General features: G+C 43.1%; 1 protein-coding gene across 2 annotated transcripts; it reads left to right on the top strand.

Moving 5' to 3' along the window:
- The first annotated feature begins 370 nt into the window (after positions 1–370).
- On the top strand, positions 371–7,168 carry LOC146398338 (olfactory receptor 1A1-like). Of its 2 annotated transcripts, none has more exons than XM_084985683.1 (2): positions 371–976; positions 2,035–6,989. In XM_084985683.1, the coding sequence occupies exon 2, from the start codon at positions 3,809–3,811 to the stop codon at positions 4,745–4,747; it is 939 nt and encodes a 312-aa protein (XP_084841809.1). In that variant the 5' UTR covers positions 371–976; positions 2,035–3,808; the 3' UTR covers positions 4,748–6,989. The 2 variants fall into 2 exon arrangements, 1 of the variants encoding a protein (XP_084841809.1); XR_014821598.1 differs by lacking the exon at positions 371–976 and adding an exon at positions 7,024–7,168 and having other exon boundaries at positions 1,250–6,187.
- Positions 7,169–15,105: the final 7,937 nt, after the last annotated feature.

Genomic DNA, 15,105 nt, shown 5'->3' with positions numbered 1-15,105 from the left:
ATGTGTCTATATGAATTCGCTCGCTTTCACTATATGAATTCAGTTAGTCTTTACTGCTGTACAGAATTCATTAACAAGAAATGGGCACAATTTACTTAACCATTTCTCTGTACGGAGGCCATTTCTAAGTTTCCTATATGATAACACTCATCCTTTTCTCCTTGAACACATATGTCAGAGTTTCTCTAGGGTCTCATCTAGACGTGGAATTGCTGGATCACGGGTGTATGAAGTCCAGCTCTTCCAGAGATGGGCTAATTTTTCCTGAAATGGCAATACTAATTCTTCCATTTCTTCCCAACACTTAAAATTATACTTGTATACACTCTGAATGAACAATTTAAATTGATTTTTAATTTAGTCGAATATCTTTTTTGTTTGTTTGCTTATTGACCACATCAGCTTCCCCTTCTATGACTTGCCTGTTCTCATCTTTGCCCATGATATCCTACTATATTTTTAGTTCCTTTCTTCCTAGATTATAGGACTCATGCATATTCCAAATACTAATCCTTTACTGATATATGCGGAGCAAATAACTTGTTCAATCCATGATCTGTCTTTCCCCCTCTTTTGGGTTGTATTTTCATACAAATGCTTTGGTTTGAAGGTAATTAAATTTTACAGTATTGTCTCATGTTTCGTGTTCAGTTTAAGAAATCAAGTCCTATCTACATATTATTTAGATAAAAACTTATTAATACATATTATTTAGATAAATGCTTTAGGTATTTTTTTCTTTCATTAAATAAAATGTTGTAATATTTGACACCACCTTTTTTTTTTTTTTTTTTTTTGTCTTTTTGCCTTTTCTAGGGCTGCTCCCATGGCATATGGAGGTTCCCAGGCAAGGGGTCAAATCAGAGCTGTAGCTGCCAAGCCTATGCCAGAGCCATAGCAACATGGGATCCGAGCCATGTCCTACCACCTACACCACAGCTAAACGCAATGCCAGATCCTCAACCCAATGAGCAAGGCCAGGGATTGAACCCACAACCTCATGGTTCTTAGTTGGATTCGTTAACCACTGAGTCACGACAGGAACTCCTATTTGACACAACTCTTGAAGCGCTTTTGTTAGAATTATTCTAAGAATCTAAAATTTCTCTTTCTACTGTTGATATGGGTTTTCTGAAGCTATAATTTCTAATAAATTGTTACCGAAGTATTGGAACAGGATTGATGATGATGATGATGATGACGATGATGATTATTTGTATTTTTGCCATTTCTTGGGCCGCTCCTGCAGCATATGGAGGTTCCCAGGCTAGGGGTCGAATTGCAGCTATAGCCGCTGGCCTTTGCCAGAGCCACAACAGTGCAGGATTTGAGCCGCATCTGCAACCTACACCACAGCTCACGGCAACGCCAGATCGTCAACCCACAGAGCAAGGGCAGGGATCGAACCTGCAACCTCATGGTTCCCAGTCAGATTCGTCAACCACTGCACCACCACGGGAACTCCAGGATTGATTATTTTTAATATTGATTTATATATAGCTAACTTCCTGAAATGAATTAGTTTATCCATGTATTCCCTTATATTTTCATTGTAGACAACCATAATTTCTGTGCATTTGCTCCATTTTGCTCTTTGCTTTCTACTTCTTACATGACAAAGAAAAAATGTTTATAGTGCTCTGTTGAACAGGGCAACCCTTCAAGTGTTTTATGCAGGGGGCTTAAGGGCATTTCAAGGAAGTGAGAAAATTAAATTCCTTTGGGTGCAAAGGTGAAAAAGCACATCACACTTGGGGGAAAGTTAGTTCGATCTGCATCCCAAGTCCTCCCATATCATTCATATATACAATGGGAGACAATGAGAATTGGTGATCGAATTAGTTAGAGGTTGAATTCATTGCTGAGAAGCAGTTCTTTAGAAAAATGTGAATTACTTGGACCTAATGGACTACAATAACAAATGGATGAAAAAAAATGTGTAAGGGGAATTCCCATCATGGCTCAGCAGAAATGGATCTGACCGGCATCCATGAGGATGCAGGTTCGATCCCTGGCCTTGCTCAGTGGGTTAAGGATCCAGCTTTACTGTGAGCTGTGGTGTAGGTAGCAGACATGGCTCTGATCCTATGCTGCTGCGGCATAGGCTGGCAGCTGTAGTTCCAATCCAACCCCTAGCCTGGGCACCTCCATATGCTACAGGTGTAGCCCTAAAAAGACAACAACAACAAAAAAATGTGTCATGGTTTAAAAGAATAAAAGCTTATTTCTCTCCTATGTGGCAATTCCAGTAGGTGTCTTCTTGTGAGCCGTGGCTCTCCTGGATGTAGAGAACTAAAGACACAGGCTCATTCCACCCTGTGACCCCCACCATTCATTCAGCCTCCTGGCCATTTTAATTCAACTGACACGAGGGCAAAGAGAGTATGGAGCAAGCCCAGAACCAGAACACACAGGTAAACTGGCTAGAACTCAATTACATGTCCACAACGTAGAGGCCAGGAAATAGAGTCTAGCTGAGTGCCCAACAAGCAAACCCAGTAGACTCGGGTGAGCAGCTAGCAGTCTCTCCAACACTTAGCAAGGCCACAAAGTACAAGATACCAAAGAGGAGGGAAACAGGAGTCTAGCCGGTAAGGCAGCATTTCAATATTTGAGAGAGAAAATGATGGTGGTCAAAACTACAGCACTGAGACAGAAAGTGGAAAAGCTGAGATAGATACAAATTATTTTAAATGAAGAAATCAAGAAGACAGGATGGAGAAGTGAAGGATTGCGAGTGCCTAAGAGCACCCCACATGTGGAAAGCGCATATGGTAAACTGGATATAATTCAAGAAATACTGAGTGCAAGCTGATTGGTACACAAAATGAACAGTACTTCACAAGAGCCTCTCTGCAGGAGATGAAAATAAACAAGGTATAGCTTTCCTCTTCAATAAACCTTGCCAACTATTTAGGTTGGGTGTGCAGTGGATGGGGTTCGGTTGGGCATGTTAGAGTGTGACAAATGTGGAATGAGAGGAACGAGAGGGTACATCTACAGACGTAGACCTGACTAAGCAGCAGCTGAAGACATTATAGAACCAAATGACTCCTTCGAGGAAATAATGAAGCCAAGGAAGGGAAAAACCAAAGAGAAAAGCATTCTACTTACATACACCTAAGGGTTTAGAAAAGACACATAGTAAAAATACACTTTGAAAACAGGATACTTGGGGGGGAATGTGACTAGGCTTGCTTTGCTAGAATCCATTCCCAGTTTTCTCTCGGATTTATAATCATATAACACCAGTGTAGACACCTAATACTTCTGGGATCAGTCAGTAGAACAACCGAATTCTCCAGGGTGCTCCATGTATAACACATTCTCTGTAATGAAGTGCCTTCCTCAAATACTCCAAAATGCTGTCTTTTCCCCATGATGCATTAAAACATTAGTGTGAGAACCGGTTTCTTCATAGCAGAGACTGTCATAGATATTGAATAAATGAATACACAAACTGTATTTTTGACATGTTCGTGGTTTTGGCATGAGGCCTAACAACGTATCTAACACTTGCAAATTTAAATTTAATTATCTGTTAAATACTTAAATCCAAGGTGTCTGGCCTCTGGAGGATGGGCACTTCTGATTCACAATGACCACGTTGTAGACATGGGTAAATGGCTTTCTGACAGTGAGTCCAACTGGTGAACAGAGATGCTTTTCCACCAGTATTAGCTGTCTTTGGATGCAGCATGTCCAAGTATAAACACAGATGACCTAATGTGGTGAAAACAGAAGGTGTTAGACACAGTGCGTCCCTAATAATTCTGGATTCTTCTCCTCCCTTCTTCACAAAGGAGCGATGACGGAAGAAAATCAATCCTCTGCCCTGGATTTCATCCTGCTGGGAGTCAGTGGTCATCAGGAACAGGAAACCCTCTTCCTCATCCTCTTCCTGTTCATGTACCCCATCACAGTGACTGGAAACCTGCTCATCATCCTGGCCATCTGCTGCAACAGTCGCCTTCACAACCCCATGTATCTTCTCCTGGCCAACCTCTCCTTTGTCGACATCTTCTTATCCTCTGTAACCATCCCTAAGACACTGGTTAATTATCTCTTGCACAGCAAGGCCATCTCCTTTGGGGGATGCCGAACACAGATGTATTTCATGATTGCCTTGGCTAACACGGATAGCTACATCCTGGCTGCTATGGCATATGATCGTGCCATGGCCGTCACCCGCCCACTTCATTACACAACAATCATGAGCCCACGGGCTTGTGTCCTGTTAGTTGCTGGATCTTGGGTGGTTGGAAATGCCAATGCTCTCCTCCACACTCTGCTCACGGCTCGTCTGTCCTTCTGCAGAAACGAGAAAATAGCCAACTTCTACTGCGATGCTGTCCCTTTGGTCAAGCTGTCCTGTTCTGACATCCACTTCAACGTGAAGATTATGTACGTGGGGGTTGGTGTTTTCTCCGTGCCATTACTATGTATCATCATCTCCTATGTTCGGGTCTTTTCCGCGGTCTTACGAGTTCCATCCACCAAGGGTGTGCGCAAAGCCTTCTCCACCTGTGGGTCCCACCTCACAGTTGTTTCCCTGTATTATGGGACAGTCATGGGCATGTACTTCCGCCCTCTGACGAGTTACAGCCTCAAGGATGCAGTGATGACTGTGATGTACATGGCCGTGACCCCGATGTTAAATCCCTTTATCTACACTCTGAGAAATGGGGACATGAAGGCTGCTCTGGGGAAACTCTGCAGCAAGAGAATCTCCTTAAAACCAACGTGAAGTCATCCATTGGAGGCTACAGTCCCCAATTAGGATGCGCTTGGAAATGCACCCCCAATGTCATCTCCATCCAAAAAGCTGCCTTCGCACTTTCCAGAGAGAAATTCCTCTTCTCAGAAATCTTATAACAACTATGAGTCATGTTAGTGAAACTACCACTTTGCACACATTGTTTTGTTTTGGCAGGAATATGGGGTTCATCGCCCAGCTAAGCAAGTGACTGTTACAAGAAAGCTGAGAAAGACTGAAGCTCAGCTTCTACACCCACATAGTAAAGATAATACCTGCTCTGCTAGTGTCATAAGGTATAAGGATCACAATGGTTCAGGCTATTAAACCTAGAAATCACTACACAAATGTCATTTTTACTTGACGCCTATGTTTAAAATGGCATGCCTCTTAAGTCAGGAGCTGTCTTAACATGTTACCGTACCTTTCACAGTCGTGGTCAAATAAAGTGCACCCAATGAATACTGGTGGAAAGCAAAATGAAGATAGGAAAATATTAGTCTCTAAACTGTAATAGATCATGACTATGCATAATCATACTGGATATGACAACTATTATATACCTGGAATGTCAATAAGGACCTACTCCAGAAACAGACAGTACAACAGGTATGCTGAAATCAAGAAGATTTAACCTAGGGAATTAGAGATATAGGTATATCCCCCAAGAGAAAAGGGGGAAATAAAAGGTGAAAAAAGATTCTGAGATAACCCAGAGACTAAAGACTTCAGAAAGAAGTTACATCCTCTCAAGTAGGGGAACAAAAGGCAAAAGGAAGTGTTATCTGAACACTGGAGCTCAGAGGAGGGATGACCACATATTTGATGCTTAGATCTCTGGGAGAGCTGTCAGATCACTGGCACTGGTCTTCACCTAGTAAGACTACCCACATTCTCATTCCTGAGGAGTCTCACTAGTGTTGCCTTTTTTAAAAATTGCTGTGCTCTCTACTCATCTCTGGTACGGGCAGGGAAATACTAAGTTCACCCCAGACATAGTCAGACATAGTCTTCCTTGCCCTCATGGTGTAGCTGAAACACAATGTCCTTGCTAATTAAAATCTCTCACTCCAGCTGGTAAAGAATTCCCTTTTTCTGAGAGGGCCACAGAGACGTGCTACAATGTGGCTGACCATTAGCAACATAATATTAACTACAAACACCATGTGATACCATTTACATGTGGAGTCTACAATAGGGCACAAATGAGCCTGTTTACAAAACAGAAACAGACTCACAGACATGGAGAACAGACTTGTGGTTGCCCAGGGGGAAGGGGGAGGGAGTGCGATGGATGGGGAGCTTGGGGTTGGTAGATGCAAATTTTTACATTTAGGATGGAGAAGCAATGAGGTCCTACACTACAGTGCAAGGAACTCTATCCAAGTTCCTGAGATAGAATATGATGGAAAATAGTACAAGAAGAAGAATGTATATATGTATGTGTGACTAGGTCACTATGCTGTACAGAAGAAATTGGCATAACACTGTAAATCAACTATACTTTAATAAACACACACACACACACACACACACACACACACACACACACACACACACACTACTAACTATAGCCAGTAAGAGGCAGAGTGTGGACTGAAAACCAACCAGAGCTTTCAGTCTTCACCATGGTTCTCTATAGAAACACAGGAACCTCCACTAGAGCAGGGGCTAAGTCCTAGCATAATGACCATTAATCCGGGCTGTTTTGAAGGTGCACATACATGAAGTGGACTAGATCAAGGTCCTTTTCTTCTCTAGGAATCTAACACATTCAGAGACTTACGATCAAAAGACTAGAAAAAATAAAGTGTAACTTCCACCATGACTTTCCCCAAGACAAATCACAGACCAAAGATAAAATAGAATTCTTCTTTCGACACTGAACACTGCACAGGCTTCATCATAGCCTAAAATGAAGACCAGGAGCTCAATTTTACCACAGTTCTTATAGCCCAAGGGTTGGCTTCAGTTGGTGCTGAAGCAAAGGACAGGGGCCCACATTCCAGCAAAGAGGCCAGAATAGTCAGCCTAGGGCTTGGACCCTGGACACACCCTCTCTGGGAAATGCTGTGGACCATTCTTCCTTCTAGAAAAGATCTCTGAGGACAGTTTCTCTTGAGAAAATCTCTATCCCCTCAGGGCACAGCATCGGAGTCTCTAATGAGTCTCAGCAAGCACATGTTTCAAGAGACTTTATAACCTGGTGAATAAGCCACTGTTTCCTCCATCCTGTGACCCATTCTGCTTCCTTGAGAAGAACGCAGGAGTCCTCGTCTTCAGTCCCCATCCAGCACAGCTCCTTCTGCCCCTTCTGCTCCACGATTGGAAAATTCGGAGCTCCTCTTACCAAACCATCCCTGTCCTGTCTCTTCTGCCGCAGGAACACAGGACCGGAGACCCACGCTCCGGGGCTACTACTGGCACCTTCTCCAGTATGCCTGCCGCCCCCCCAAAAGAATGCTAACAGGTGCTAGACCTGCTGGTGGTAGCATCTGAGCTGACTCCCCAGGTAGGAGCTTGGATGCTGGAGAAGAGACTCTTATGACAGCGACATCAAGGGGCAGACAGCCAGTAACGACCCTATAGGCATTACCTTCCTTGACCCTCACAACACCCAAGAGGTAAGTTATTTTGTGAGATTAAAAATAATGGTGGATTGAACGGCCTACAGTCACACAGAGAGGTGGTAAAACAAGGACTAAAACCTTGGCCTGACTCCAGAACGCAAGATCTCAAGATTGGATGATGGACAAAACAGAATGGGGGTGGGAGGAGAGAGAGAGAGACTCTCCATCTGACGAGGGGACAGTGGTTATTCTTATTCTTGGGCCCTTATCCATGAAAATAGGATGAAGAAGGGGTAGTAATGATTTATTATTAAGAGTCCTCAGCTCCATACTTCCTGAAATAATATTGTGTGTGTGTATGTGTGTGTGCGTGGCACATGTGCTCACATAAGCTTGTTGTCTTTTTTTTTTTTCCTGTCTTTTTGCCTTTTCTAGGGCCCCACCTGCAGCATATGGAAGTTCCCAGGCTAGGGGTCTAAGCAGAGCTATAGCCGCTGGCCTATGCCAGAGCCACAGCAACGCGGGATCCAAGTCGCGTCTGCCACCTACACCACAGCTCACGGCAGTGCCAGATCCTTAACCCACTGAGTAAGGCCAGGGACCGAACCCACAACCTCATGCTTCCTAGTCAGATTTGTTAACCACTGCGCCACGACGGGAACTCCTTGGAACTCCTATTTTTAATACTTCTGTCCTTTAACTAGCATTAAGTGGTTACCACACCACTACATTACAGAATTAGAGTACTCTGAATCTGACTCTATGCTTTAGTAAAATTATTAGACATTTCAAATAAAAAAAGAAGCCTCTGGTAACCAGCTGTTCCTCCCCTATCCAAAAAGTCAAGGAACTGATAAGCGGAAAAAAATCAGTTGGCATCAATAGGACAGCAACATTTAATGCCATAAGGGAATAAAAGAGCATCCCAAGAAACTCAAAGATATATAGGGACTTCAAGGATTTTATGCCAGCCAATCTGTACTTTGAATATAAGGGCTATGAGCAGAGTTTAAAACGTAAGGAAACTCCAGAATGTTGTTCCCATCAGCCCTTCTGTGGAAACTATGACAATATGAGTTTGGGATAATCAAGAAAGGGTTGAAGTAACATCAACAAAAAGACTAGAAAAAAAAATACACACACACACACATATATACACATATACCAGAATATGTGGCTAAAGGTGACAAAATATTACATAAATTAATATCTCTAATAACATGGAAATAACTCACCAAGAAATGGAAGAAGGAAAAAAATAGAAGGTATAATAAGTTTCCAATTTTCTTTGAGGAACTGTTCCGAGAAAATAAATATAATATAAGCAGATCTATCAAGTAGACGTTTAAGTTTATTCAGGAGAATAAAGAAAAACTAAAAGATAATACTATTAATAAAACAGTATTGGATGGTGGAAAACGAGAATAAATGTGACAAGGTAACGTTACTGTTGTTTACACTAAGGGGCAAAGATATGGTCTAAAGGGAGGAAACACAGGGGATATGTTATATTCGGGTAGTAGCATAATGAAACACATTCCACGGTGAGAGGGAAAGACAGGAAACAGACTACATGCTAAAGGACATAAAATAATATGACAGGTAAAATCATACGGCAGACCTACTTGAATAAAAGAGCTCAATGCACCTTTTAAAAGAAAACCTCTAACTTGACTCACCAAGCAAAACCCAATTCTACTCTGTATATAGGAGAAACAGCTAAAGTAAAGCAATTCAGACAAAATGAAAATGGTGGGCAAAAGCTGGGGGCTAATGTAAAAAAAGAATGTGATCTTGTTCTCAAACAAGGCAGAAATCAGGACCAAAACCATTAAACTGTATGCAGATTACTTTAGAATAATAAAGCCTACATTCACAATGAAATCATTAAAAGTATAGTATCTAAGCACTAAATACACAGCAGATATTTTCTTGAAGTGGAAACTATAGAAGATACAAGAAATACAAACTCTTTAATAAAAAGAGACAAAAACCTTCTCTAAAGTCTAAAGCAGAGCAAGTGGTTAAAAAGTAAGTAAGTACAGCAGAAATTATCACAACAGTGTACATCAACTACACTTCAATAAAACTTTTAAAAAATGAAAAACAGAAAAAAGTAAATAAGGATAGATACTTCCAAACAAAATAGTAAGACATGTGAATATATGTATGTGTACACACACACACACACACACACATCACCGTGTTCCAATAGTAGTAATAAACACACATTCCTTTCAAGCTCCTATAGAACATATAGGGAAGAAAAGACACCATATGAAGCCACAAAGAAAATTTCAATAAATGACAAAAAGCAGCCATAATTCAACAAATGACCTCTGAAAAAGAGGCAATAAAAGCAGAACAATCTCAGGGAAAAAATGGCCTTTCAACCGGGAAATAGCTGAAATATCTCTACCAAATAACTCTAGGGTCCAAAGAAGAACTAAAAACCCAAATTTCGGAATGCTTCGAAAATAATAATAATAATGCTACATGTCAGGAACTATGGCATATTGCTAACATAAGAATCAAAAGCTTTTCTTTTCCACAGAAAAGAAAATCATGAACTTGGAGAGCAGGCCTGTGGTTGCCAAGGGGGACGGGGAGGGAGTGGGATGGACCGGGAATCTGGGGTTAATAGATGCAAACTATTGCCTTGGGAGTGGATAAGCCATGAGATCCCACTGTAGAGCACTGGGAACTATAGTCACTCATGATGGAGCATGATAATGTGAAAAAATAGAATGTACACATGTATGTGTGACCAGGTCACCTTGCTGTACGGTAGAAAACTGACAGAACACTGTAAACCGGCTATGACAAAAAAAAATAAAAATCATTTTCAAAAAGACTCAGAAAGAAAATGTGGTAATCATTCTTTTCTTGGTCATACCATGGTTGAACTACCTGCAAATCTCAGTGACTCACAAAAACAAAGATTTATTTCCTCGCTTACGTTGCATGGCAACTCAAAGTTTTATGTGGCTCTGATTAGGACTGCTTCATGCATCTTCTTCATTCTGGGACCCAGGCTGAAGAAGCAGCCCACATTTGGGACACTTAAAGGAAAAAGAAAAGAGCAAGAGAGCTTATGGAAATGCACAATGGTTCGTAAAGCTTTTGCGTGCAACTGGCACACATCATATCCACTCAGCTTCATGGCCAACCAGACAGCAGAGGGATGCAGAACTATAACCTACCACGGGGAGGCAGGGCAAGTGACATGGGAGCGAAGAATGACAGTGAATAATCCTCCTTTAGGAAAGGGAGACAAAACTTGCTATCAAAAGTACAACCTAGCAGATCTGTCAGCAATATGTCCCCACAGCAACACACAGGAGCAGAGAAGGGGAGAGGGGTGAGCAATGCCTTGAGTGGCCAGCAAGAGGAGGGCCTGACACACAGCAGGATGCAGGGACCTCTGAGGGTGTGCCCCTTCACCTGGACAGGACAGGACTTGGACACTGGGCTGCAGGCCTGGCTCTGCTGGACCCGAGGACAGGCTCAAAGCAAGATATTCCCCCAATAAAGAGCATCTCCTACAAAGTCAAACAGCAGAGGAGGTTCCTGCCAGCGCCTCCCTGTGGAGGAGAAGGGGAAGGAGGTTGGTGGGGAGACAGTGTGAAAGGAAGGGAACTTGCATTCAGGTGGTCCGACCAGAAGCCGTAACTCGGGAACACCTTAAATGCCCTCCAGAGCCACTGGAAGCAGACGCTGCTGTCATCCTGTGCTCATGCAGAAGCTGTGGCTCAAAGAATGAGGTGCCCCCAAAGTCTCACATGGATAAATAGCAGAATCTGCATCTGCTCTTTTCTCTTGTGACTCTTACTGCCAGGCACTGTGGCCTGTGCTTTAGAAGGGAGCAAGGGAGGCAGAGCTGACATTTGGGCTTACATAGCTTCCGACTGGCCAACTAGCAGTCCATTCGGACCCAGGGCTCTCCCTCTGATGGCCAGCAGATGCCATCCTGGGTGCTCTGAGTTCCTCCATCAGTGCCTGCCTGACCTTGACTGTCTCTCTGGGACCTGTCCATTCAACACCCCCATCAATCCAACACTGCCTGCTTTGCTAGCATCAACTATGATATTCATCAGCTTCCTGAACACACAGGTTCCCCTCAACTCCACTCCCTAGTCCTCATCTCTGGTTGTTCTCAGCTATTCTTCCTTCTGCCTGGAACATTCTCTCTAGCACTACTCCCCAACAAGTCCTGCTCCTCCCTGAGGTTCCAGCACAAATGTCCCTAACAGAACTTCTCAAGCTTTCTGCAGCCTGCTGGGGGTTCCAGTATCAACCTTCACTGCCCTTCTTTCAATACCGCTAGAACTGATTATACCTACTTCATTAAGTCCAGCTTCAGCACCAGAATAAAACCCGCAAGAAGTCAGGGTCCTTGTGTGTTCTGCTCATCATGTGATTCCCCAGTGCCTAAGATAATGCCTGGCTCCAAAGAGATGTCTAAGAAATAGATACCAGTGCATGAAGGTGTGAACACAGGAAGATGCATAATTCAACTCCATTTTACCTTTAGAAAACTGAGTTCCATAAACATGAGGGAAGCAGAAATGTAGCTCCCCTGAATTCATGGGTGGATGGAAGGAGGGGTGCTATCCACTGACACTATATTCAAGAGGTCCAGAACCTTGTACTGGCTGTAAAACAGACTCCGTTTTTTTAGAGTGCCTGAATTTCTGAGTCTCCCTGTGGGGGCTAGAATATTAAATCCATAGTCATCCTAAAGGATTCACCCTGGGATTTTCAGTGTGTCAAAGAAACTTCTCTCACCAGTCCATTCGCCCTGTCCAGAGAGGCTGGCTCTAAATACCCCTGCTGTCCTTGTTTGTAGAGCCGTTCTGGACTCATCAAGTCTGCAGAGACCCTCTCTTACCTGCTCTCCCCCACCACCTATTTTCTGTGTGCCCCCCCCCAATTTGGTGGCTCCCATAAACTTCCTAGGGGACCTCTTGTCTTCTGGTCAAAAACACTTTGGGTTTACATCATCCTTCCTCCCAAACAGTACAAGGTCAAGATTTCATTATACTTTTCTTAACCAGTTCTAGGGCTTTTCTTTCATACTTGACTTTGACATTTCACAGATGGAGAGTATGCCTTATTTATCTTCATAACCCTCACTGCACTAGGATAGCCTGGTCTGTGCTAGCTGTTGTACAAACACTCACCGGGCTGTGTTGGTGCTTGTGTTCTACCCCAGCTGTGGAGCTTACCTTCCTGCCCGAGATCTACCCTGATGACCTATTGCCCCTTCCTCAATGTGCTACAACACTGGAAATTAAAATAAAAACCCTTCTCAAGCACTCAAAGGCTATTCCTATGTGCAACAATGAACATACTAACAGGCTCATGTCCAGGATGCCTGCCTCTGCTCCCGGGTTGGTGATGGGGATGTTTCTGTTCATCAACACCAGGACCTCTGGCATAACCTTAGGGTTCTCAGCCCTGGGCTATAAGGGAACTTGTGCTATTTCACTATTTCGCAGATAGCCTCCAAATGAGCCCTCTGTGGGAGCTTGGAGCTTAGTAATTATTCCATGCCCTTTACGTCCCCTCAGGAGCAGCTGCTGAGAAGGGGGAAGGAAGTGGTCTCGTAGCTCTGGGATTTCCTTTCAGAAATGTTATTATCTGCCTGGCTCTTGGGCTGATCTAGAGAGCTACCCCGTCCATCAAAATGATCTCCTTTGGTCAACGATGTCTGAAATGGCACTTTACTGAAGCCAGAAAAAGCCTCTGCTAAATTAGGATAGTTTGTGTGAAGGAAATCACCTCTTGAGCCAGTAGAAAATGTATGAAGTCATGGACATTCTCACTTGGGTAGATTTTTTTCTCAGAACTTTTATGAGAAGGTCACTATAAGCTTGGTGGAGGGATGGAGAGAGGGATAACTACTGGGTCACAATGGTCTGTGAGCTTTCAGTGGGAAGACATTGCGGACTGAGGGGCACCGGGGGCAGTGGGTGCTAGAAAACTCCACACTCTGAACACGCTTGTGGCTCTACTGCAGATGCCTGATGAAAGTCAGCTCCTGGGTCACCAGTGGTTTCCCTTCCCAGAGTGGGTCTCTGTCTCTGCACTTGTTCCTCTAAGTGCAGCTGCTACACGTGTCATCAGAGTTGAGACCCATCATAGCCCCACCCCACCATCTCTGTGGACAGTGCTTGCCTTGCTCTTCTTTCAGAAAAGAAAAAGAAAAGAAAAGCTAGAAAGGAAAAGCTCTGTCTTAGAATATACATGAAGTTGTCTTAAAATGGCTAACCCGGACCACATCCCAGGCCGGGGATCAAATCTTTCCCACAGTTGCAACCTATGCCACAGCTGTGATAACGTCAGATCCTTAACGGGCTGTGCCACAGTGGCAACTCCAGAACTGTGCCCCTTTTTTGCATTTTTAAAAGTTTTTATAGTTGATTTACAATGTTGTGATATTTTCTGCTGCACAACAAAGTGCTTCAATTTGACATGTACATGCATCCATTCTTTTTCAGATTCTTTTCCCACACAAATTGTCACCCAATATTGGGCAGGGTTCCTTGTGCTATATAGCAGGTCCCTGTTGGCCAGTCATTCCATATACCACAGTGTGCATATGCTAATCACAACCCCCCAAGCTATCCCTTTTTATTTTATTTTATTTATTATGTTGTTTAGGGCTGCACCCACAGCATATGGAGCTTCCCAGGCTAGGGGTAAAATTGGAGCTGGAGATGCCATCCTACACCACAGCTACAGCAATGCCAGACCCAAACAACATCTGCAAACTATACCACAGCTCATGGCAATGCCGGATCATTAACCCACTGAGCAAGGCCAGGGATCGAACCTGCAAACTCATGCTTCCCAGTCGGATTCATTTCGGCTGTGCCACAATGGGAACTCAGAGAGCAGACAGATTTAATATATACAATAGATTCAATCCAAAAGTAGCAGAGCATATCTACTTTCCAAAAGCATCAGAATATACATTCTTCTCAAGTGCACATGCAATAGTCTCCAGGATGGATCCCATGTTAGGCCACAATGCAAGTCTCAATAACTTTAACAATACTGGAAGCATGTCAAGCATCGCTTCTGATCACAACATGATGAAGCCAGAAATCAACTATAAGAATGAAGCTGAAAAAAACCCCACAAATACTAAACACATACTATTAAACAAGCAATGGGTCAACAGAGAACTCAAAGAGAAAATCAAAAAATACCTTGAGACCAATGAAAATGGATACACATGCCAACATCTACGGCAGGCAGCAAAAGCATTCTAAGAGAGAAGCTTATAATGATACAGGCCTACCTCAGGACACACATTTAAACATTTCAAATAAACAATCAAATCTTCCAACTAAAGCAACTAGATAAAGAAGAAGAAACAATCCAAAAGTTCATGTAAAACTGAAAATCATAAAGATCAGGACCGAAATAAACAGAGACTTTAAAAACAATATGAAAGGTCAAGGAAACTAACCCAATTCTTTGAAAAGCTCAACAAAACTGATAAACATTTAGCCAGATTCATCAAGAAAAAAGCGAGAGGCCTCAGGTAAATAAAATCAGAAGTAAGATGTCACCTTACCTTTGTCTGGGGAGCCCAGGTCCTGGACCCTTGCTGGAGACTATTGACGCTGCTGAACAATGCAGTAAACACATTTGGCGCATGGGCAAAAGCACAACCACGAAGAGAGAGCTTTAGCATGACCTGCACCTGATTTTGCTCATTAACCTACATCACCTTCCCTAATTAAAGTCATGTGGGCTAAAGCCAAG

Source organism: Sus scrofa, chromosome 12, assembly GCF_054392235.1.
Source record: "Sus scrofa isolate SSC_HxYL_T2T_F1_AM1 chromosome 12, Sscrofa_HxYL_maternal_Yorkshire_Landrace_v2.0, whole genome shotgun sequence".
Taxonomy (NCBI): domain Eukaryota; kingdom Metazoa; phylum Chordata; class Mammalia; order Artiodactyla; family Suidae; genus Sus; species Sus scrofa.
This window is presented reverse-complemented; position numbering and strand designations above follow the sequence as displayed.

Coding starts and splice junctions, on each gene's coding strand:
- LOC146398338 (XM_084985683.1), top strand. CDS start 3,809: ATGACGGAAGAAAATCAATCCTCTGCCCTGGATTTCATCCTGCTGGGA.